This window comes from Nomascus leucogenys, chromosome 16 (genome assembly GCF_006542625.1).
Source record: "Nomascus leucogenys isolate Asia chromosome 16, Asia_NLE_v1, whole genome shotgun sequence".
Lineage (NCBI taxonomy): Eukaryota > Metazoa > Chordata > Mammalia > Primates > Hylobatidae > Nomascus > Nomascus leucogenys.
The window spans coordinates 46585098-46601000 of NC_044396.1; the positions used below are offsets into that span (position 1 = coordinate 46585098).

General features: G+C 44.4%; 1 protein-coding gene across 7 annotated transcripts in view; it reads left to right on the top strand.

Moving 5' to 3' along the window:
• Positions 1 to 15388, top strand: part of FAM110B (family with sequence similarity 110 member B) — a 156035-nt gene extending 140647 nt beyond the window's left edge. For all 7 annotated transcript variants that reach the window (XM_030794937.1, XM_030794941.1, XM_030794939.1 and 4 more), the window contains one exon: positions 12515 to 15388. In XM_030794937.1, coding sequence (XP_030650797.1) covers positions 12839 to 13951 — 1113 coding nt within the window. In that variant the 5' untranslated portion in view covers positions 12515 to 12838 and the 3' untranslated portion in view covers positions 13952 to 15388. The remainder of the gene's footprint in view (positions 1 to 12514) is intronic.
• Positions 15389 to 15903: the final 515 nt, after the last annotated feature.

Here is a 15903-nt window from a genome sequence, read left to right on the forward strand (position 1 = left end):
GGGGACAGAGCCTATGGTCGCAGACCTACATCCCCCTGGCACCAGTCTCTCTTCTCCCTCCTAAGGCAGTGCCTACCTTCAGGCACAGCTGGACCCAACGTAGCTCTGCCCAGTGGAGCCCAAGCCTGCTGCTTTCCTTTCAAGGAGCTTAACGGCAGAGCTGAACTGGGTCTGGGCAAGGTGGATGGACTTAGTCATTGCTGAGCTTCCTGTCGCTTGAACCCAAAAATAATATTTCAAGTGCAAATTGTGATGAAGCCTTACCTTTAACATTCTAGGCTTGAAAATGATTTTATGTAAGACATGTTAAGTGCTGGAAAGATGAAAATATGTGCTGCAAGAAATAGGTGTCTATCGTCTTACATGTCTTATTTTGAAGATTATTTATCCCACAGTTCAGTCTGAATCCACAGAAATGAAAAATAAACTGTTCTTTTCAGAATATACTTAAGGCAAAGAACCAGTTGTTCTAACAACTGCTATACAAAGAACTCTTCAAGAGATGGAAAATAATTCTAGGTGTTTCTTGACAAATGAGATCAACAATATTCACTATTTTTTTTAAGTGAACTTACTGGTTCTGCTGTAAAATTCTACCTTGTGTTCATTTCCTTTTGCCCCTTATTTGTGCTCTAAGCAGAATTCAGTGCTAATGTGTTTCTTAGGTTGTGAATAAGCAGTCTCGTGTATTTGCCTTATATTGGAGATTACTCTAATCAAAAGGAGGTACTTGGAGTATCGTTTCAAATATATACACATTCCCAACTTCACTTCCCAAGATTTTATCTGACATTTTCACTGGGCCTTTACAATATGAAAGGGTGTGCTAGATATTCTACTGAACGCTTAACATTTTAGTTCAACTCCGTGAACATTTGAATTAATGCCTACTGTGTGCATAGCTGAGGGCTTTACTAAAAATAGCAGTAAAATTAGGTGATCTCTGCTCTTCATATGCTCTGTGCAGTAAGATAGAATGAAACCACAGTCTTATGTTACTGTTCTTTTTCAAATCTTTCATTATTCAGCCAACTTTGATAGATCCACAGTCAGTAGCGTAAAGAAGGAAAATTTAAAATGAGCAGAACTCAATTTATAAACATTTTACCTTCTTTTTTGTGCATTTAAACCATTAACAAGTAGCATGGTTTTTTGATTTAACAAAAAATCAAGGCTTTTTTTCGTCCTTCACCCTCTGGAGGAAGCTGGTATTAATACTAAACAGCGAATGGTCAAAAGAGTAGATTTTCAGAAGTAAAATATAATTAGTGTGGGTGCCTGAGCCATATTACTTCAATATAAAGCATTTAAAAATACATTTGGTGCTTCATACGTATCTCTTTAACAGCTGAAACAACACTGTGATAAGGTGGGGTGGGCCAAGCCATCCTTGTACCCACTTTGGTATGAAGCCCTCGCCCCTCCATAGCTGAACATCTTAGACAACCTCTTTAAATGTCTCTGGACATCAGTTTCCTTATCTGTAAAATGGGGATAACAATACTTGGTTTAGGGATATTTGCGGGATGAAACTTAAAAATGTGTGAAAGGCATTATTACAGTTCTGGGGACAACATATGTGCCTAATAAGAAATGGTCATTACTAATGGGGCATTATTACAGTTCTGGGGACATTGTATGTGCTTAATAAGAAGTGGTCATTACTAACAGGTAATGTAATTTTTGTAGCAATTTATCTAATACACTCACAGAGGAATTCACCCAAAATACTGCTTTTTCTCCCTTCAAATTTAAATGTTTCATAATTTTATTATAACACACATTTTATTTCAGAGTAAATATCATCTTCTGCCCTAAGGCTGTTTACTAGAAATTAAAATATTTTTCAAAAAGAAATGTTCTGTATATATTGGCACAGTAAACTTTCTTATCATTTGTACTAGATTTGCCCTAGAGTACGAGTTTACACAGCTAAAGGAGAAAGCAGTAACATGCACAGTGCAGACCCTTAAAATCGACCTTGGTAGAAGCCCTGAGCACGGCTCCCCAAATCCACACAACCCTGGGTTCTGGTCTGGGCTCTCTTTGCCACTCACCAGTACTCACCCTCTCCTCTATCACGGGTATCAGACCGCCTCTTAAGCAGGCTCGCTGAGATGAGGTGTGGGAACTCACAGCACAAAGCCTTATGAACTGCAGGAATTACTACCAGAGTTTATAATCACCGAGTTCGTTGAGTTGTTATTACTGCTGCTGGAAGGTGTGCCTGGGTCACCCAAAATGGGGAACCCACTAACTCTCAGACTCACAGTAGCCAGCAAGTCTTTTTTTTTTTTTTTTTTTTTTTGAGACAGAGTTGTTTAGCTCTGTCTCCAGGCTGAAGTTCAGTGATGCTGTCTCGGCTCACTGCAACCTCTGCCTCCCAGGCTCAAGCGATTTTCCTGCCTCACCCTCCTAAGTAGTTGGGATTACAGGCACGTGCTGCCACGCCCAGCTAATTTTTGTATTTTTAGTGGAGACAGGGTTTCACCTTGTTGGCCAGGATGGTCTCGATCTCCTGACCTCGTGATCTGTCCACCTCGGCCTCCCAAAGTGCTGGGATTACAGGCGTGGGCCACCGTGCCCCAGCCCAGCAAGTCTTACAAACTCTGTGACTGGAGTAGACTAGTCTGTAAAAAAATGACAGTGGTCCCTTGAACTCCACATTCATTTAATATTTGGTCATGACCTCACACATTGTCACAATTGAACATGAAGCCACATAAAGCCTCCACAGGAGAGGAAACACTGGCAGAAAGGGGGATCATTTTATGTTTGTTTGGATAAGGCAGGCATTCTTACTGTATTTACGTAAAGGAATTCTAGTAGTCCTGCTTTTTAATTACTTATAGTAATTTTCATCAAGCAAGTCATTATATTTCCAAGTGATTCTTGACACTGGTTGGTTATGCACAGCACTGATTTCTGTAATCCCTAGTAAAAGGCAAGGCACCCCCTCACTGATGCAAGTTAGGGGCCCTCTCATAATAACACATTCCTTACCTTAGGCCAAGGAAGAATGTTGAACTAAAAATGGGAAATTTTTTCTGACTCTCTATTTCATTATAGTTGTCTTAAATAGGAGGAAAACATTTTAAAAGAAACTTCTAACATTTTCGTTAATGGCTTTACTTACAAATGAAAATGAAGCGTGTGGATGACTTCTCTAAATGACCTTGGAGAATGACATTAAAGTAAAGAATCCATCATGGATTGAGATTTGACCGGCTATTTTTCTCCTACCACCAGATTTCATTTGTAATAATGGCTTTATTGTTTACTCTAGCCTGTTTCACTCACATAACGTTTGCTTTGAAATTTGAAACTACATATTTTCTCTGTAACTCAAATAAAAATGGGGTCATACAAGTGACCTTTTAGCCAGAAACTGCACGGTCAATCCTCTTTGACAGAAATAGCACAGGCTCTATCACTTGAGAGTAATGGAATAATTTTAAGACAAAAGATCATTCATTTACCATAAAGCTTGAAATCTAATGATGGTGATTATCAGTGCCAAGTTGCAGACACTGGGGACAGCATTTAATAATAGCTTACATTGGCCGGGCACGGTGGCTCATGCCTGTAATCCCAGCACTTTGGGAGGCCGAGGCGGGCGGATCACCTTAGGTCAGGAGTTCGAGACCAGTCTGGCCAACATGGTAAAACCCCGTCTCTACTAAAAATACCAAAAATTAGCCAGGCGTAGTGGCAGGCGCCTGTAATCCCAGCTACTCAGGAGGCTGAGACAGGAGAACCGTTTGAAACAGGAGGCGGAGGTTGCAGTGAGCTGGGATTGCATCATTGCACTCCAGCCTGGGCAACACAGTGAGACTCCGTCTTAAAAAAAAAAAAAAAAAAAGCTTACATTTACTGAACAATTTCCAGGCTGAGCTCCTGACTGAGCACTTTCATGTGTCACCTCAAGGAATTCTCACCCCAGCCTGTCACCTCAAGGAATTCTCACCCCAGCCAGCGAAGTGTAGGAATCATGGTTATCAATGTTCCATAAATGAGGAAACTCAGGTACACCAGCTGGAGAAACTTGCTCAGGGTCAAGTGTCCTGTGTTCTTTTTCCATGCCCTAAGCATTTGCCCCACTGAATTATCATTTCTATGCCTGGGTGAAATCTCAGACAAGACCTGTAGCCTTTTCAGTTCATCTTCAATAATTTAGAGTCCCCAGATCAGTTTCAGACATGGAAGAGTGCTGCCTCACATCAAGATCAAAACTCTACCTCTGGTCCAGTTAAACTGGTTTCTCTTCTCCCAGCTCAAGGCTGCGTTGGCTTGGAGACCCTGTGAAGAAGCATATTTAACAAGCATCATTTTCCCCTTGACTTGCTCCAGCTCCTCTCCTGCTCCTTATCAGACGGCTCTACCAGCCTCTACTGGGCAGACCCTGCATTGTGTAATGAGCAAGGGAGGGACAGAGCATTCAGCGGAGGTGACAGGGTTTCTCTCCCTGGCTCTTGCAGGGGGAATCAATGTCCCCTGGGCATGGCACATTTCAGAGCTGGTTCTCTCTGGGAGCTTTTGGGTTCCGTGGAGGCAGCCACACCTCTGCTCAGCTAGTGGATGCCCCCAGCCTTCTCAGAGGAGGGCTTTGGGCAGACATTGTTTTCTATTGGCCTCCTTTGAGGGGACTTCTTTGAGAATACTCCTAGACCATCTTTCCCCGGCACATGTGTGGGCCGAGCAAACCCTCATTTTTTTTTTTTTTTTTTTTTGAGACGGAGTCTTGCTCTATCACCCAGGCTGGAGGGCAGTGGCGCGATCTCGGCTCACTGCAAGCTCTGCCTCCCGGGTTCACGCCATTCTCCTGCCTCAGCCTCTCCGAGTAGCTGGGACTACAGGCGCCCGCCACCACGCCCGGCTAATTTTTTTGTATTTTTAGTAGAGACAGGGTTTCACCGTGGTCTCGATCTCCTGACCTCGTGATCCGCCCGCCTCGGCCTCCCAAAGTGCTGGGATTACAAGTGTGAGCCGCCGCGCCCGGCCTAAACCCTCATTTTTGTGCCTGTGGAAAGGCAGCTTCATCCTGCCTATGTGATCTGGTTAGAGAGTCCATTATAGATTCTGCCCTTAGACTTCTCAGACTGGAGGTATAAGCCAGTTCCCAGGCTCCTCAGCTCCAAGGTGCCTGTGTTGGGCTTTTTTGGGTGGCCTTGAATTCAGCCCCAGCCAGTGTGAGGTGAGAGGAGGCTACGGCCACCATTGTGTACCTGATCACCCAATGAAGGGCTTTAGGCAAAGCTATTCCCATTCCAGTAGACTTGCTAGTTTGCTTCGCCCACCTGACATCCTGTGAAACCTTTGTAGGTAACAAACTGTACCCAGTCCACTCCCTCCTGACTTGCCACTGGGAGGATCCTGTCACAACGTAGTGCATATTCACTTAAGTCAAAATAACTTTTCTATTTGATCAACATGCCTGTGCGAGTTTTGTGCTGTTGCACTAGTACGCCTCAGCACACCTCAGGAGCACCACTGGGGTGGACATTCCTTGACCTGTATCTGTAAAAACATTAGAAGGTAAAAGTTGGCCTTCCCTGCATCTCTACACCTGGTTCAACATTTGCTTCCCATTCTCTGGTCGTGTAGAGTGGATGTGTCAAAAGAAACAAGACTTTAAAAGGTTGCTGAGAAAGTGGAGAAATGATTTACTCATCTTGTCGAAAAAAGTAAAGTGCCTGATTAAAACAAAATAATGGAAACCCAGAGCAAGAGGATACTTTATTAAATAACATTGGAAGACCTACTGTAGTAAGCTGAAAGAAAACGCTAAAATATGACTAGAATACTGGAATCAGGAGTTTAAATATTATTAGGAAAAGTCTGTGGTTTTAAAGAATTTATAACATGATAGTGTTGTTGTCAAGAAGATTATTTTACTTGCAATCCGGAGCTGATTGCTGATGGCAATACTAAGGTCAGAAAGAGAAGATTCAGCCATCAGAATTATAGATGGTGAGGGATTTCATCATGGAGATAAGAAAGAAAAAGACACAGCATTCAGTAATTGGAAAAGTGCAGGTCCTGAAAGGGTGATGGTTTTGACTTAATGTTTCCAGATGGTTGGCCCTCTGATTTCATACTTTCTGTCCAATTTATAGTGTGCAAAGTCAGTCTTTTCTGGTCAGCCTTTTACTCCTCCATTCACTCTTTCACTTTTCTCCCTTACTTTTGCATTCTTTACAAGTTATGCTCACAGTATAAAAGGGGTTAATGAAAGTGATGATGTGCTTGGAAGAGCAGGAAAAGGGAAGATGTTGAAAAGGATAGCATATCTTATTAATTAAAATGAATAAATACTTTGGGAGGCTGAGGCAGGTAGATCACAAGGTCAGGAGATCGAGACCATCCTGGCTAACACGGTGAAACCCTGTCTCTACTAAAATTACAAAAAAAATTAGCTGGGCATGGTAGTGGGTTCCTGTAGTCCCAGCTACTCAGAAGGCTGAGGCAGGAGAATGGGGTGGAGGCAGGAGAATGGGGTGAACCCAGGAGGTGGAGCTTGCAATGAACCGGGATTGGACCACTGCACTCCAGCATGGGCAACAGAGCGAGACTGTGTTTCAAACAATAATAATAATAATAATAAATGTCTAAATAAAATGGATAAATAAAGGAAGCAATGGAATGCAATTGCTGTTGGTTAAAAATGGCTCAGGCAGAGGGAGCAGCAGGAATGGACACAGTGGGTGTGGAGGGACCACTGTAGTTGTAGTTCTGTTTGGCTTAAGCCCAGGATGCAGAGGAAGAAGGGAGCAAGGATTGGAGGGGAGAGTGTATACTTCCCACCAACCACTTCTCCGTAGTCAAGTGGGAAGCCGGGAATGATTCATCCTCAACATGCACCTCCTCACCCTCCGCATCCTGTCTGTCTCCCAGTTCAGCCCAGTGCACCTCTTAAACATCTCTTGAAACTGTCTACTCTTTTCTCCACCCCAAAGCCACCCTCCTGGTAAGAGTGAAGTGAATGAAAATGCCTGTGTGCTCTTATTTAACCCACTCAAAAAACCCTCAAGAGGTAGGTACTATTGCTATCCCCGTTTTCCAGATGGGAAATCTGAGGCACGAGAAGATAAAGTGAACTGCCCAAGGCTACTCAACCATTACGGGGCAGAATCATAGGCAGTGCCATATTGGGTGTTGCTCAGAGCCCAGCTGCCATGACCCCTTCCCTGGGAAGCTCTGACCCACCTTTCTGCAGCCACACTTAATCCCCACTCATCCTGTCCCCATACTGCAGCCAGGGGAGTTTAAAAAAATACAAGTATGACCATGTCACCAATGCTCAATTACCCAATAAAATCCAAAGTCATCTGCCTTTCCCCTACACCTAGTTGGCCTCTGACCGCTGTCCCCTAGCACTCCATACCAGCCATCGGAGTGTCTTGAATGTACCATGAACTCAAAAGCTGCCCTGATGAGGGATGCCCTCGCCTGCTGGGTCTTTATTGGAGTTCGTCTCCTCCTTACCTTTCCTTTACCTTCAAGTCCTTTGCCACAGTCCTGCCAAATTTATTTTCTACACCATTCATTCAATTCACATTTATCAAATGCATTTTGAATCTTTTTTTTAAGTTCAGGATTTTTCTACGTCTTACACATAATTGCTCCACGAATAGGTACTAATTAATTGAACACAGCCATAATTCAGTCAGTACTCTTGTATTGTAAATGAATCTCTCTTCCATTTGTAAAGAATCCAAAAGTTAACATTGCCGTGGGAAGATGCATTTTTACTTCAAAGACAAGGATGTGACTGTTCTTAAAAGGAAAGCCAAGAGTATAGCTATGAGAGTGATCGGAGTCAAGTTGGAACCTGATGCTTAAAGTCAGTAAGCACAAATACTATTACCAGAAAAATCAAAAAGCAGTGTTCCAGAGAACAGTTTTACACATATTGTAAACGTTTTGTTATCTGGTATGTTAGGAAACTAGAAGAATCAGTTCTAGAATTCTTAATAACTTCAAAGGTAAATTGCTTCTTTTATTTGCTCCCAAGAATGTTTGAGCTGAAGACATTTTTCAGCTCACCAGATTCAACACATTTGTTTTTATAGATAAGAAAATCAAGACACTTAGATGTTAGGTGACTTAGAGCTGAATTACTCAGCCTTGCTCTTTCAATACCCCCCTTTTCCTGCTGTGAGACACAGGAGAATTACTCATTCTCACGTAGAAACTTCTGTGGGTGACTCCAGGTTGTGTTCAGTTCCCAGGGCCCTTGCTCTAACTCCAGTGCTTTCTTTCCTACTTAAAATTTAAAGACTAATTAGGCATTAACTATCCTTTTCTTTTTCGTTACCAGAAGCACTCTTTAAAGAGGAAGTAACAAAAACAGCAGCCCACATTTGGCCAACAGTGTTTTTAATATTGAATTTTTAAATCGGGACAGTTTGTGCAGAGCTCTGGATTTGCTGTTGTGTCAACAATGAGCCACATTCCCCTTGGCAGCCCGTAGCTGGGGCTCCTTTCCCCAGGCCACACACTCTCCCATTATCTGCCTGGCCTCAGAGGCTTCGAGGCACAAATTGCTCGGATTACGGGAACTTTGGCTTTAGCATTTTTTTCAAATAAACTGTGTATGAAGTTCATTCTCTATATCTAACCACCTCCAGGACTGCAAATGTTCTTGAGGTCTCCCCAAGGTTATAGTTCAGCTGAGGGTCCTGTTCACCTGACTGCACCTGTGAGGAGCTGGCAGATTGGAAGTTAGAAAGGTTCAGGCCACTTTGGTTTTAAAAACTTGGAATTCTCTGAGATTGCTATTTCTGTGCCTAAAAAGCTCAGACTTTTGCTCATTCAGAGACAAGTAACTTTGGCCTGTTTCCTCTGCGCTGGAGGCATTTGGGTTCTAATGGGATGCTGGCTAGCACAGAAATGGGCTTCCCCCCCTTTCCTGTTGCTACTCAAAGGCAACAAACAGCATCACCTGGGATCTAGTGAGAAATGTGTAATCTGGGTCTCACCCAAAATCTACCAAATCAGACTGTACTTTAAAGAGATCCTTGAGGGGTTTGCAGGCCCATTAAAGTTTTTGAGAAGCACACTAGAGTGAGTAGTGGGAGATAACATTGCTCTTCCTTGTCCTTGGGTCCTTTGTCCCCCAGCTGGCTCTATGTGCCACCTGTTATCCCTGCACAGACCAGGACTCCCCTACAGATGATGTGCTCCCCCACCCCGCCCCCTGCCACCATCACCCCCAGGCCAGATTGCTTTTGAGTTCACATTTGAGTTCGTATCTGCTCTGATTCAGTGAACCATTTAGCATCTTGGCTCTGCCAAGTTTCTTTTCCCCAGTCCTTTTTATCCCTTCATGAAATTTTCAAATGGATGTTAAACAGGGTAGCATATAGCCAAGATGGTTTATGAATCGAAGTTTCTCCCACCCTCAGACTGTGTTCTCTGTCCTGACTCATAAGTCAAGGATCAGGCAAGGCTATATAATTATTTTTGTTGATGAAACCGTACGGGGCCAAGATCTAATTTTCCTTCCTCAAAACAACACGAAGCCCCTCTCAGCCTGGTGGTTGGCCTATCCCATCAGTGCCTGACTGCACCTCAGGGGCCCTGTTCAGGACATCAGAGGGCTGACAGCAAGGCCACAGCCAGTAGAGTGTCATGTGCCACAGTGCTCTCTGAACAGACGTCATGGTTATCTCAAAGTCTACACCACAAAACTCAGAGTATTTCTCCAGCACTATATAGCTCTGTCCCAGCCCGTACTGTTTCACAGTAAAAAATAAAAGAACCAGAGTTAAGGATTAAGTAAATATTACAAGACACAGCAACCTAAGTCACCTGCTTATTTTTGAAGTAGATTTACTTTGTTGGCTAAACCAGGTAGAAAATTTGGAGTATGCCTTAGTATCCCACAAGACCCCAAACAGTATCTTTAGTTTGTTCTATTGCTCTTGGGTCTTCCAATAAGATGAAGTTGTTTTTTTTTCCTTCCCAGAGTTCACATCAAAACTATAAACTCTAACCATGGTCATGTCAAAACATCATCACTGTGTTGAAAATTATTAGGGAAATTGGGAATAGCAGAGGAGGAGTGGGAAGGGGTAGAAGCCAAAAGGAAATGAAGTATGAAATACTTACAGATAATTGCTATTTCTGACATAATTCTTTCACACAGATTTTAAGATTAGAAATTGTTGAGGGGTGTGGAACAATTGTGAGTGCTGGAGGAGCCGTCTTGAGGGTGTCTGCCACATGAATGGAGAAGGCAGTGTGCAAGGAAGACAAGCAGCTTTCTGGAAAATGCTTCTTAGAAGATACACTGGTATTCCTCACTCTTGTAAATCGACAGTCAGGCTTTTTATTCAGTGTTGCCAGCAGTACCAAAGCCTACCTTAACAGACACGCAGGTGTGCATGGAAGGCCATGCCAGTGGTGTAGGTGTTTTAGGCTTCTGGTCCTAATATGATAGAACTAGAAGAGAAGATGGTTAGAAGAGAAGCACAGGCCTGCATGAGGAGGAATGTTACATGAGAACTACAGCTCATCTTCAGAGAGCACTGGTCTAAGAACAGTCAGTGCAGGACCATAGAAGAGTTCAGTCATTCACCAGTATTCCAGCATGCCATTTTGAAACTGGAAGTAACTCCTTCATTCTTAGATCCTCAGAACCTCATGATTTTACAGTACGAAGGGATTGAAGGAATCTCGTCCAACTAACTCGTGCCCCAGGAGAAGGGGGATGAACTTTGTCTCCCACTGCCCCCTAGGTGGTATTCCCACTCTAGTCCTCAGGCACAAAGCTGAAAGGTGCAGATCTTGGTCCTGCCCCTTACTGTGCCCCCAAACCTTCTGGTATTGTCCTGGGGTCAGCCCTCTCCCAAGAGTCCCGGGTATGATGCCCTCGGAGTTGCATCCTGGCCCAGGCTCTGCTGCCTGTTCTGGCTCTGAGTCTCTTCTGTAAAGAGGATGAGATTGTGCCTCCAGAGGAATCGGGGCTCCCTTCTGGCATTTCATTCAAAATGTGTTCAAAGAAACAATCTCATTTCATCTTAATGGGAGGTGTTTTTTTTTTTTTAAACTAAATTGAGGTATCAAAATAGAACCACACAATTAAAGGAAATTGTTAATGTAGGTATTGCCTTGGGGTTTCTCAAATCTTGCATAGGAAAATATTTTTATTAGAACAAATCCCTTCACAGATTACTAAAATTATCTCTAACAAAACATGGTGATGGGTTGCATTTAGAGATTTAAGAATTTCAGGAAATTATAAGGAGAAATATCAGCAGATGTGGTTGTAATATGACTTTATTTATTTTGTAAATTAGTTATTTGGCATGTTAGTTGAATAGGTTACTCTCTTAACATTGCTAATTATAACCAAAGATGCTGTTAAGGTCATTAGCCCCTTGCTTTGGAGTGCTGATGCGTTTGTAAATGTTCTCTGCCTGCAGTAGCAGGCTATGGGAGGAATTGTTTCCAGGGGCTGCAGGGTGTTACATTATATGGCATATGAAATAAAAAGACCCCTTACAGAATTACAGCAGGAATATTGATAAACGTCCAACTATTGACAAGTGAGTTTTGTTGTTGTTGGCGTGGTAGTCAAGTTGTCCCATGAAAGCTTACCTATTACCCAAGTTTTCTATAGTATTAAAGTAACATATTTTTAGGTATGATTGACACTTTTAAGACTTTGTTCCTAGTACTGTAGGGGATTTGGGAATATACATACCATAAAGAAACTTTTGATTTATGCTCATTAAGTATGAATTATTATGGATAACTTAGGGACAAATTATCTACTCACATGGTAAATCTGGAAGTATTTCTAGGTATCTTCTAATGTTAAAAAAAAGTAAGCTTGTGTTTAATGGGTGGAACTCCATACACATTTGTGGTTTTCAGGAGAAAGTGTTTTTAAATATATTGGTTGGCCAAAGTAAGATAACTGAAAAATGTTGAGTTTTTGTGTTTTTTTTTTTAACTTTGTAGCTTTGCTGCCAATCCCATTTCTTGCCCTTTTCAGTTTATGATGCAAGTATTCCTGAGAGATTGGTAGTACAGAGGGAGAAGTTTTGCTTCATTGCAAAAGAGTTAATTCACGACGTTGCATCCGGGGCCACGGAAGGGATTCGTAGGAACTCAGTGGCATGTAATGAGCTGGGAAACCGGGCTTGGCTAAGCCCTCATTCCTCCGTTCATCTAGTATTTGCTGGGTTTTGAGCTAAGAAATGCCAACGGGGGTGTTCAGAAGGCGGATCTCACCAATCCGGAGGCAGCTGGAAGAGTTCGCGCGTGGGAAACCTCAGCCCTTTCTTTCTTCCCAGCACAGCGTTGTGCTGCCGCGCGTCGGCGCAGGCGGGGGCGCAAGGCCCGGGTAGTCCCCGTTGCGCGGTTGGGGAAACAGCTACTAAGCTGCGGCCCACGACCCTCGGCCGCGTAGGGGCGGGGCGGGGGCGCTGTGGGGTTTCTCTGTTGCTAGAGCCGTGATGTCACCCGCCCCTCCTAACCCGCGGTTGGTTGTTTTGTGTTTCAGCTCTGCCTGCAGTTGAACACAAAGACCTGGAGGAGACTCCCACCTCCTTCAGGGAGAAGAAAGGAGGCAGCGAAGCAGATTAAAGGAGCTTGTGGCTTGTGGCCTTTTTGTGCAAGGGCTGCCTGGAAGGGGAGAAAAGTGTATGAAAGCCACCGTGGCGGTTAATGAGCTGTGAGATGAGGCGCTGCTGCGGCCGCTGCTGCTGACACTCGCTCCCAGGCTGCACCCGCCGCCCTTGGCGCTTCATGTACATGTGTCTATTCAGGCCGTGCGGAGGCGCCCAGAAGAGCATCCAACACGGCTGCCGGGGAAAGACCGCCCACCATGCCCACGGAGACCCTACAGACAGGTAGCATGGTGAAGCCGGTCAGCCCCGCGGGCACCTTCACCTCTGCCGTGCCCCTGCGCATCCTGAACAAGGGGCCAGACTACTTCCGCAGGCAGGCCGAGCCCAACCCCAAGAGGCTCAGCGCCGTGGAGAGGCTGGAGGCCGACAAGGCCAAGTACGTCAAGAGCCAGGAGGTGATCAACGCCAAGCAGGAGCCCGTGAAGCCCGCCGTGCTGGCCAAGCCCCCGGTGTGCCCAGCTGCCAAGCGCGCACTGGGCAGCCCCACGCTCAAAGTGTTCGGCAACCACGCCAAGACCGAGAGCGGCGTGCAGAGGGAGAACCTGAAGCTGGAGATCCTGAAGAACATCATCAATAGCTCCGAGGGCTCCAGCTCGGGCTCAGGGCACAAGCACAGCTCCCGCAACTGGCCGCCCCACCGGTCGGAAGCCACTGACCTGCACCGTCACTCTTTCGCGGAGTCCCTGAAGGTCTACCCCACGCAGGGCCGCAGCAGCCCGCAGGAGGGCGGCTCCCACGTGAGCAGGAGACTGCTGGAGCAGTCAGCCGAGTCCTTCCTCCACGTGTCCCACAGCTCTTCGGACATCCGCAAGGTGACCAGCGTGAAGCCCCTCAAGGCCATCCCCTGCAGTAGCTCTGCCCCTCCCCTGCCTCCCAAGCCCAAAATCGCAGCCATCGCCTCCATGAAGTCCCCCGAGGCCGACCCTGTGGAACCAGCTTGTGGAGTCAGCCGAAGACCCTCCCTCCAGCGGTCTAAGTCAGACTTGAGTGACAGATATTTCCGAGTGGACGCGGACGTGGAGAGGTTCTTCAACTACTGTGGACTGGACCCGGAAGAGCTGGAAAACCTGGGAATGGAAAACTTTGCAAGGGCTAATTCTGACATAATATCCCTCAACTTCCGCAGCGCAAGCATGATCAGCTCAGACTGCGAACAGTCTCAGGACAGTAACAGTGACCTTAGAAATGATGACAGTGCCAATGACCGCGTGCCGTATGGCATTTCTGCCATCGAAAGAAATGCTAGAATCATCAAGTGGTTATATAGCATCAAACAAGCTAGAGAGTCACAGAAGGTCTCCCACGTGTAAGACAAGACAGTGCGTGGAAAGGAAGGGAGCGTGGGTCTCTGTGCTTACGCAGTTGTGAAGGTTCTGAGGTCTCCTTGAAGTGTTGTGAGCTTCTCCACTCTTTGTGTTGCTTGTTGTGCAATGTTTTCAAGTTGCATGCTTGTCAACATGGGGACTGACCTGGCTTCCACGTCACCATCGCTACAGAGCCTGGCTGAACACGCATCATCTGCCGAAAGTTTCAGGCCAGGATCTAATTAGGGCTTTGCTGTTAAGCAAAACTGTTTACATGAAAATGGTATACAACTTCTTCGATATTTATGTGGTTCTTGTGTTTTTATATCCCGCGCTATTGTGTCTTAATTAAAAGTTTTATCAACTGGCTTTTAAGTTGAGAGCAGAATCTTTTTGAAATAAAAAGCCACTTTGCCTACATGTGAGACTATTCCAATGGGACAGTAAATGGGATCTGCTACCAAACAGATAGTGACTGACCGAACATAGAACCAGGCTGGGTTTTCTGTGGAATAAAGTGGTGAGCCTGACGTTAATCGTTCACATGTTGAAATTCTCTTGCCACTTAGTGAAGCAGTCATTGGGGTAACAATGCTACGTTTTGTGTCCAATTCAGTGTGTAAATGTTGGTGGTTCTATGTAATACTGACCCCAGGGAAAGACGATCAGATACGAAGAAGGATGGTTAAATCTAGGAGGTTGGGTGTTTGGGGGTTTTGTTGATGTTGTTCTGCTTTGGGATAATTCCGAAATTTCTAATATTATCTTTCGACAGAATGGCCACCCTAAAACAAATACTGAATGCCTTTAAAAAAAAAAAAGTTGTGTTTTGTTTTTTTTTTTTTTTCGGTCGAGAACTACTAATTTCATGCTGTTTCTCTCTCCCTTTGTTGTTATTTGATTTGGGGGAAGGGAGTGAGGCTTGTGCAGATTTGAGCTATCTAAAGACATGAACAGAAGTGAAAATACCAGCCATATAAGTAGAGCCTCCCATTCAAAAGTGAACACACTTGGTAGCTGAACCATATCTGAGCAGCGTGATTCTGTTGTCTTGCATATGTTATTCTCTCAGGCTGTGGGTCTTTGTTACAGCTCTAGGAAACTGTAGAAATACAATGCTATGTAGCTTTTCCACCCCATGGTCTCTAGTGCTGCCTATCAACTTGTCCCCTTTTTTCCCAATAACCTGCCTTCCAGGTGGTACAGTTAGCTGTCACTCAGCTGACACCATGATGTGGCGGCAGAGAGGGAAACCTACAAGTGGTTTGCCTCATTGCCTTTGCCACATCTGAAGTTCTCAGCAGCACTACCTTAGACTTCATCAGCTAATAGGAAACTTTCTATGGTGTAAATGCTGTAAGACTTTGTACATACTTCAGTTGTTATGAAATCTTTAAAGAAAAAAAGAAAAAGTTACGCTAATAAATTGCTGTGGTGCAGGCACTAATGGTGGTGGTTTCTCTTTGTCCTGTATTCTCCTTCCACAAAAGTTTAACTTTGGACTACGAATCAGAAGCAGATTTTTGATAGGCTTGAAGAAACATTATTTCATTAAGTTATTTTCACCATATTCCAGTGACTCTAAACACCAGTGTTCTTAATTGTGGCTCTAGCAATGTGCTTTTGCTAAACTGATTACATCAAGGTTCCTAAAATGTGCTGCAGCATCTCAGTTCACACTTGTGTTATTTTTGTCTTTTCTTAAACATCAGGATTTTGTACATCTTCCACACAACTCTTCAGTTGTAAATATTTATGAGTTCTCACCTTGGAGGCACACCTTTGAAATGTATGGCTTTGTTTTTATTTGTACCAGCCCAACATCCCTACCATGGCATGTGTTCGTACACTCACTCCTTCACTCCTCCACTCCTTCCTTCATTCCTCTTCAAAATGTCACTTTTTGAGTGACTCATTTCAGATATCATGGTAGGCATGAGACTGCCATAGTCAACAAC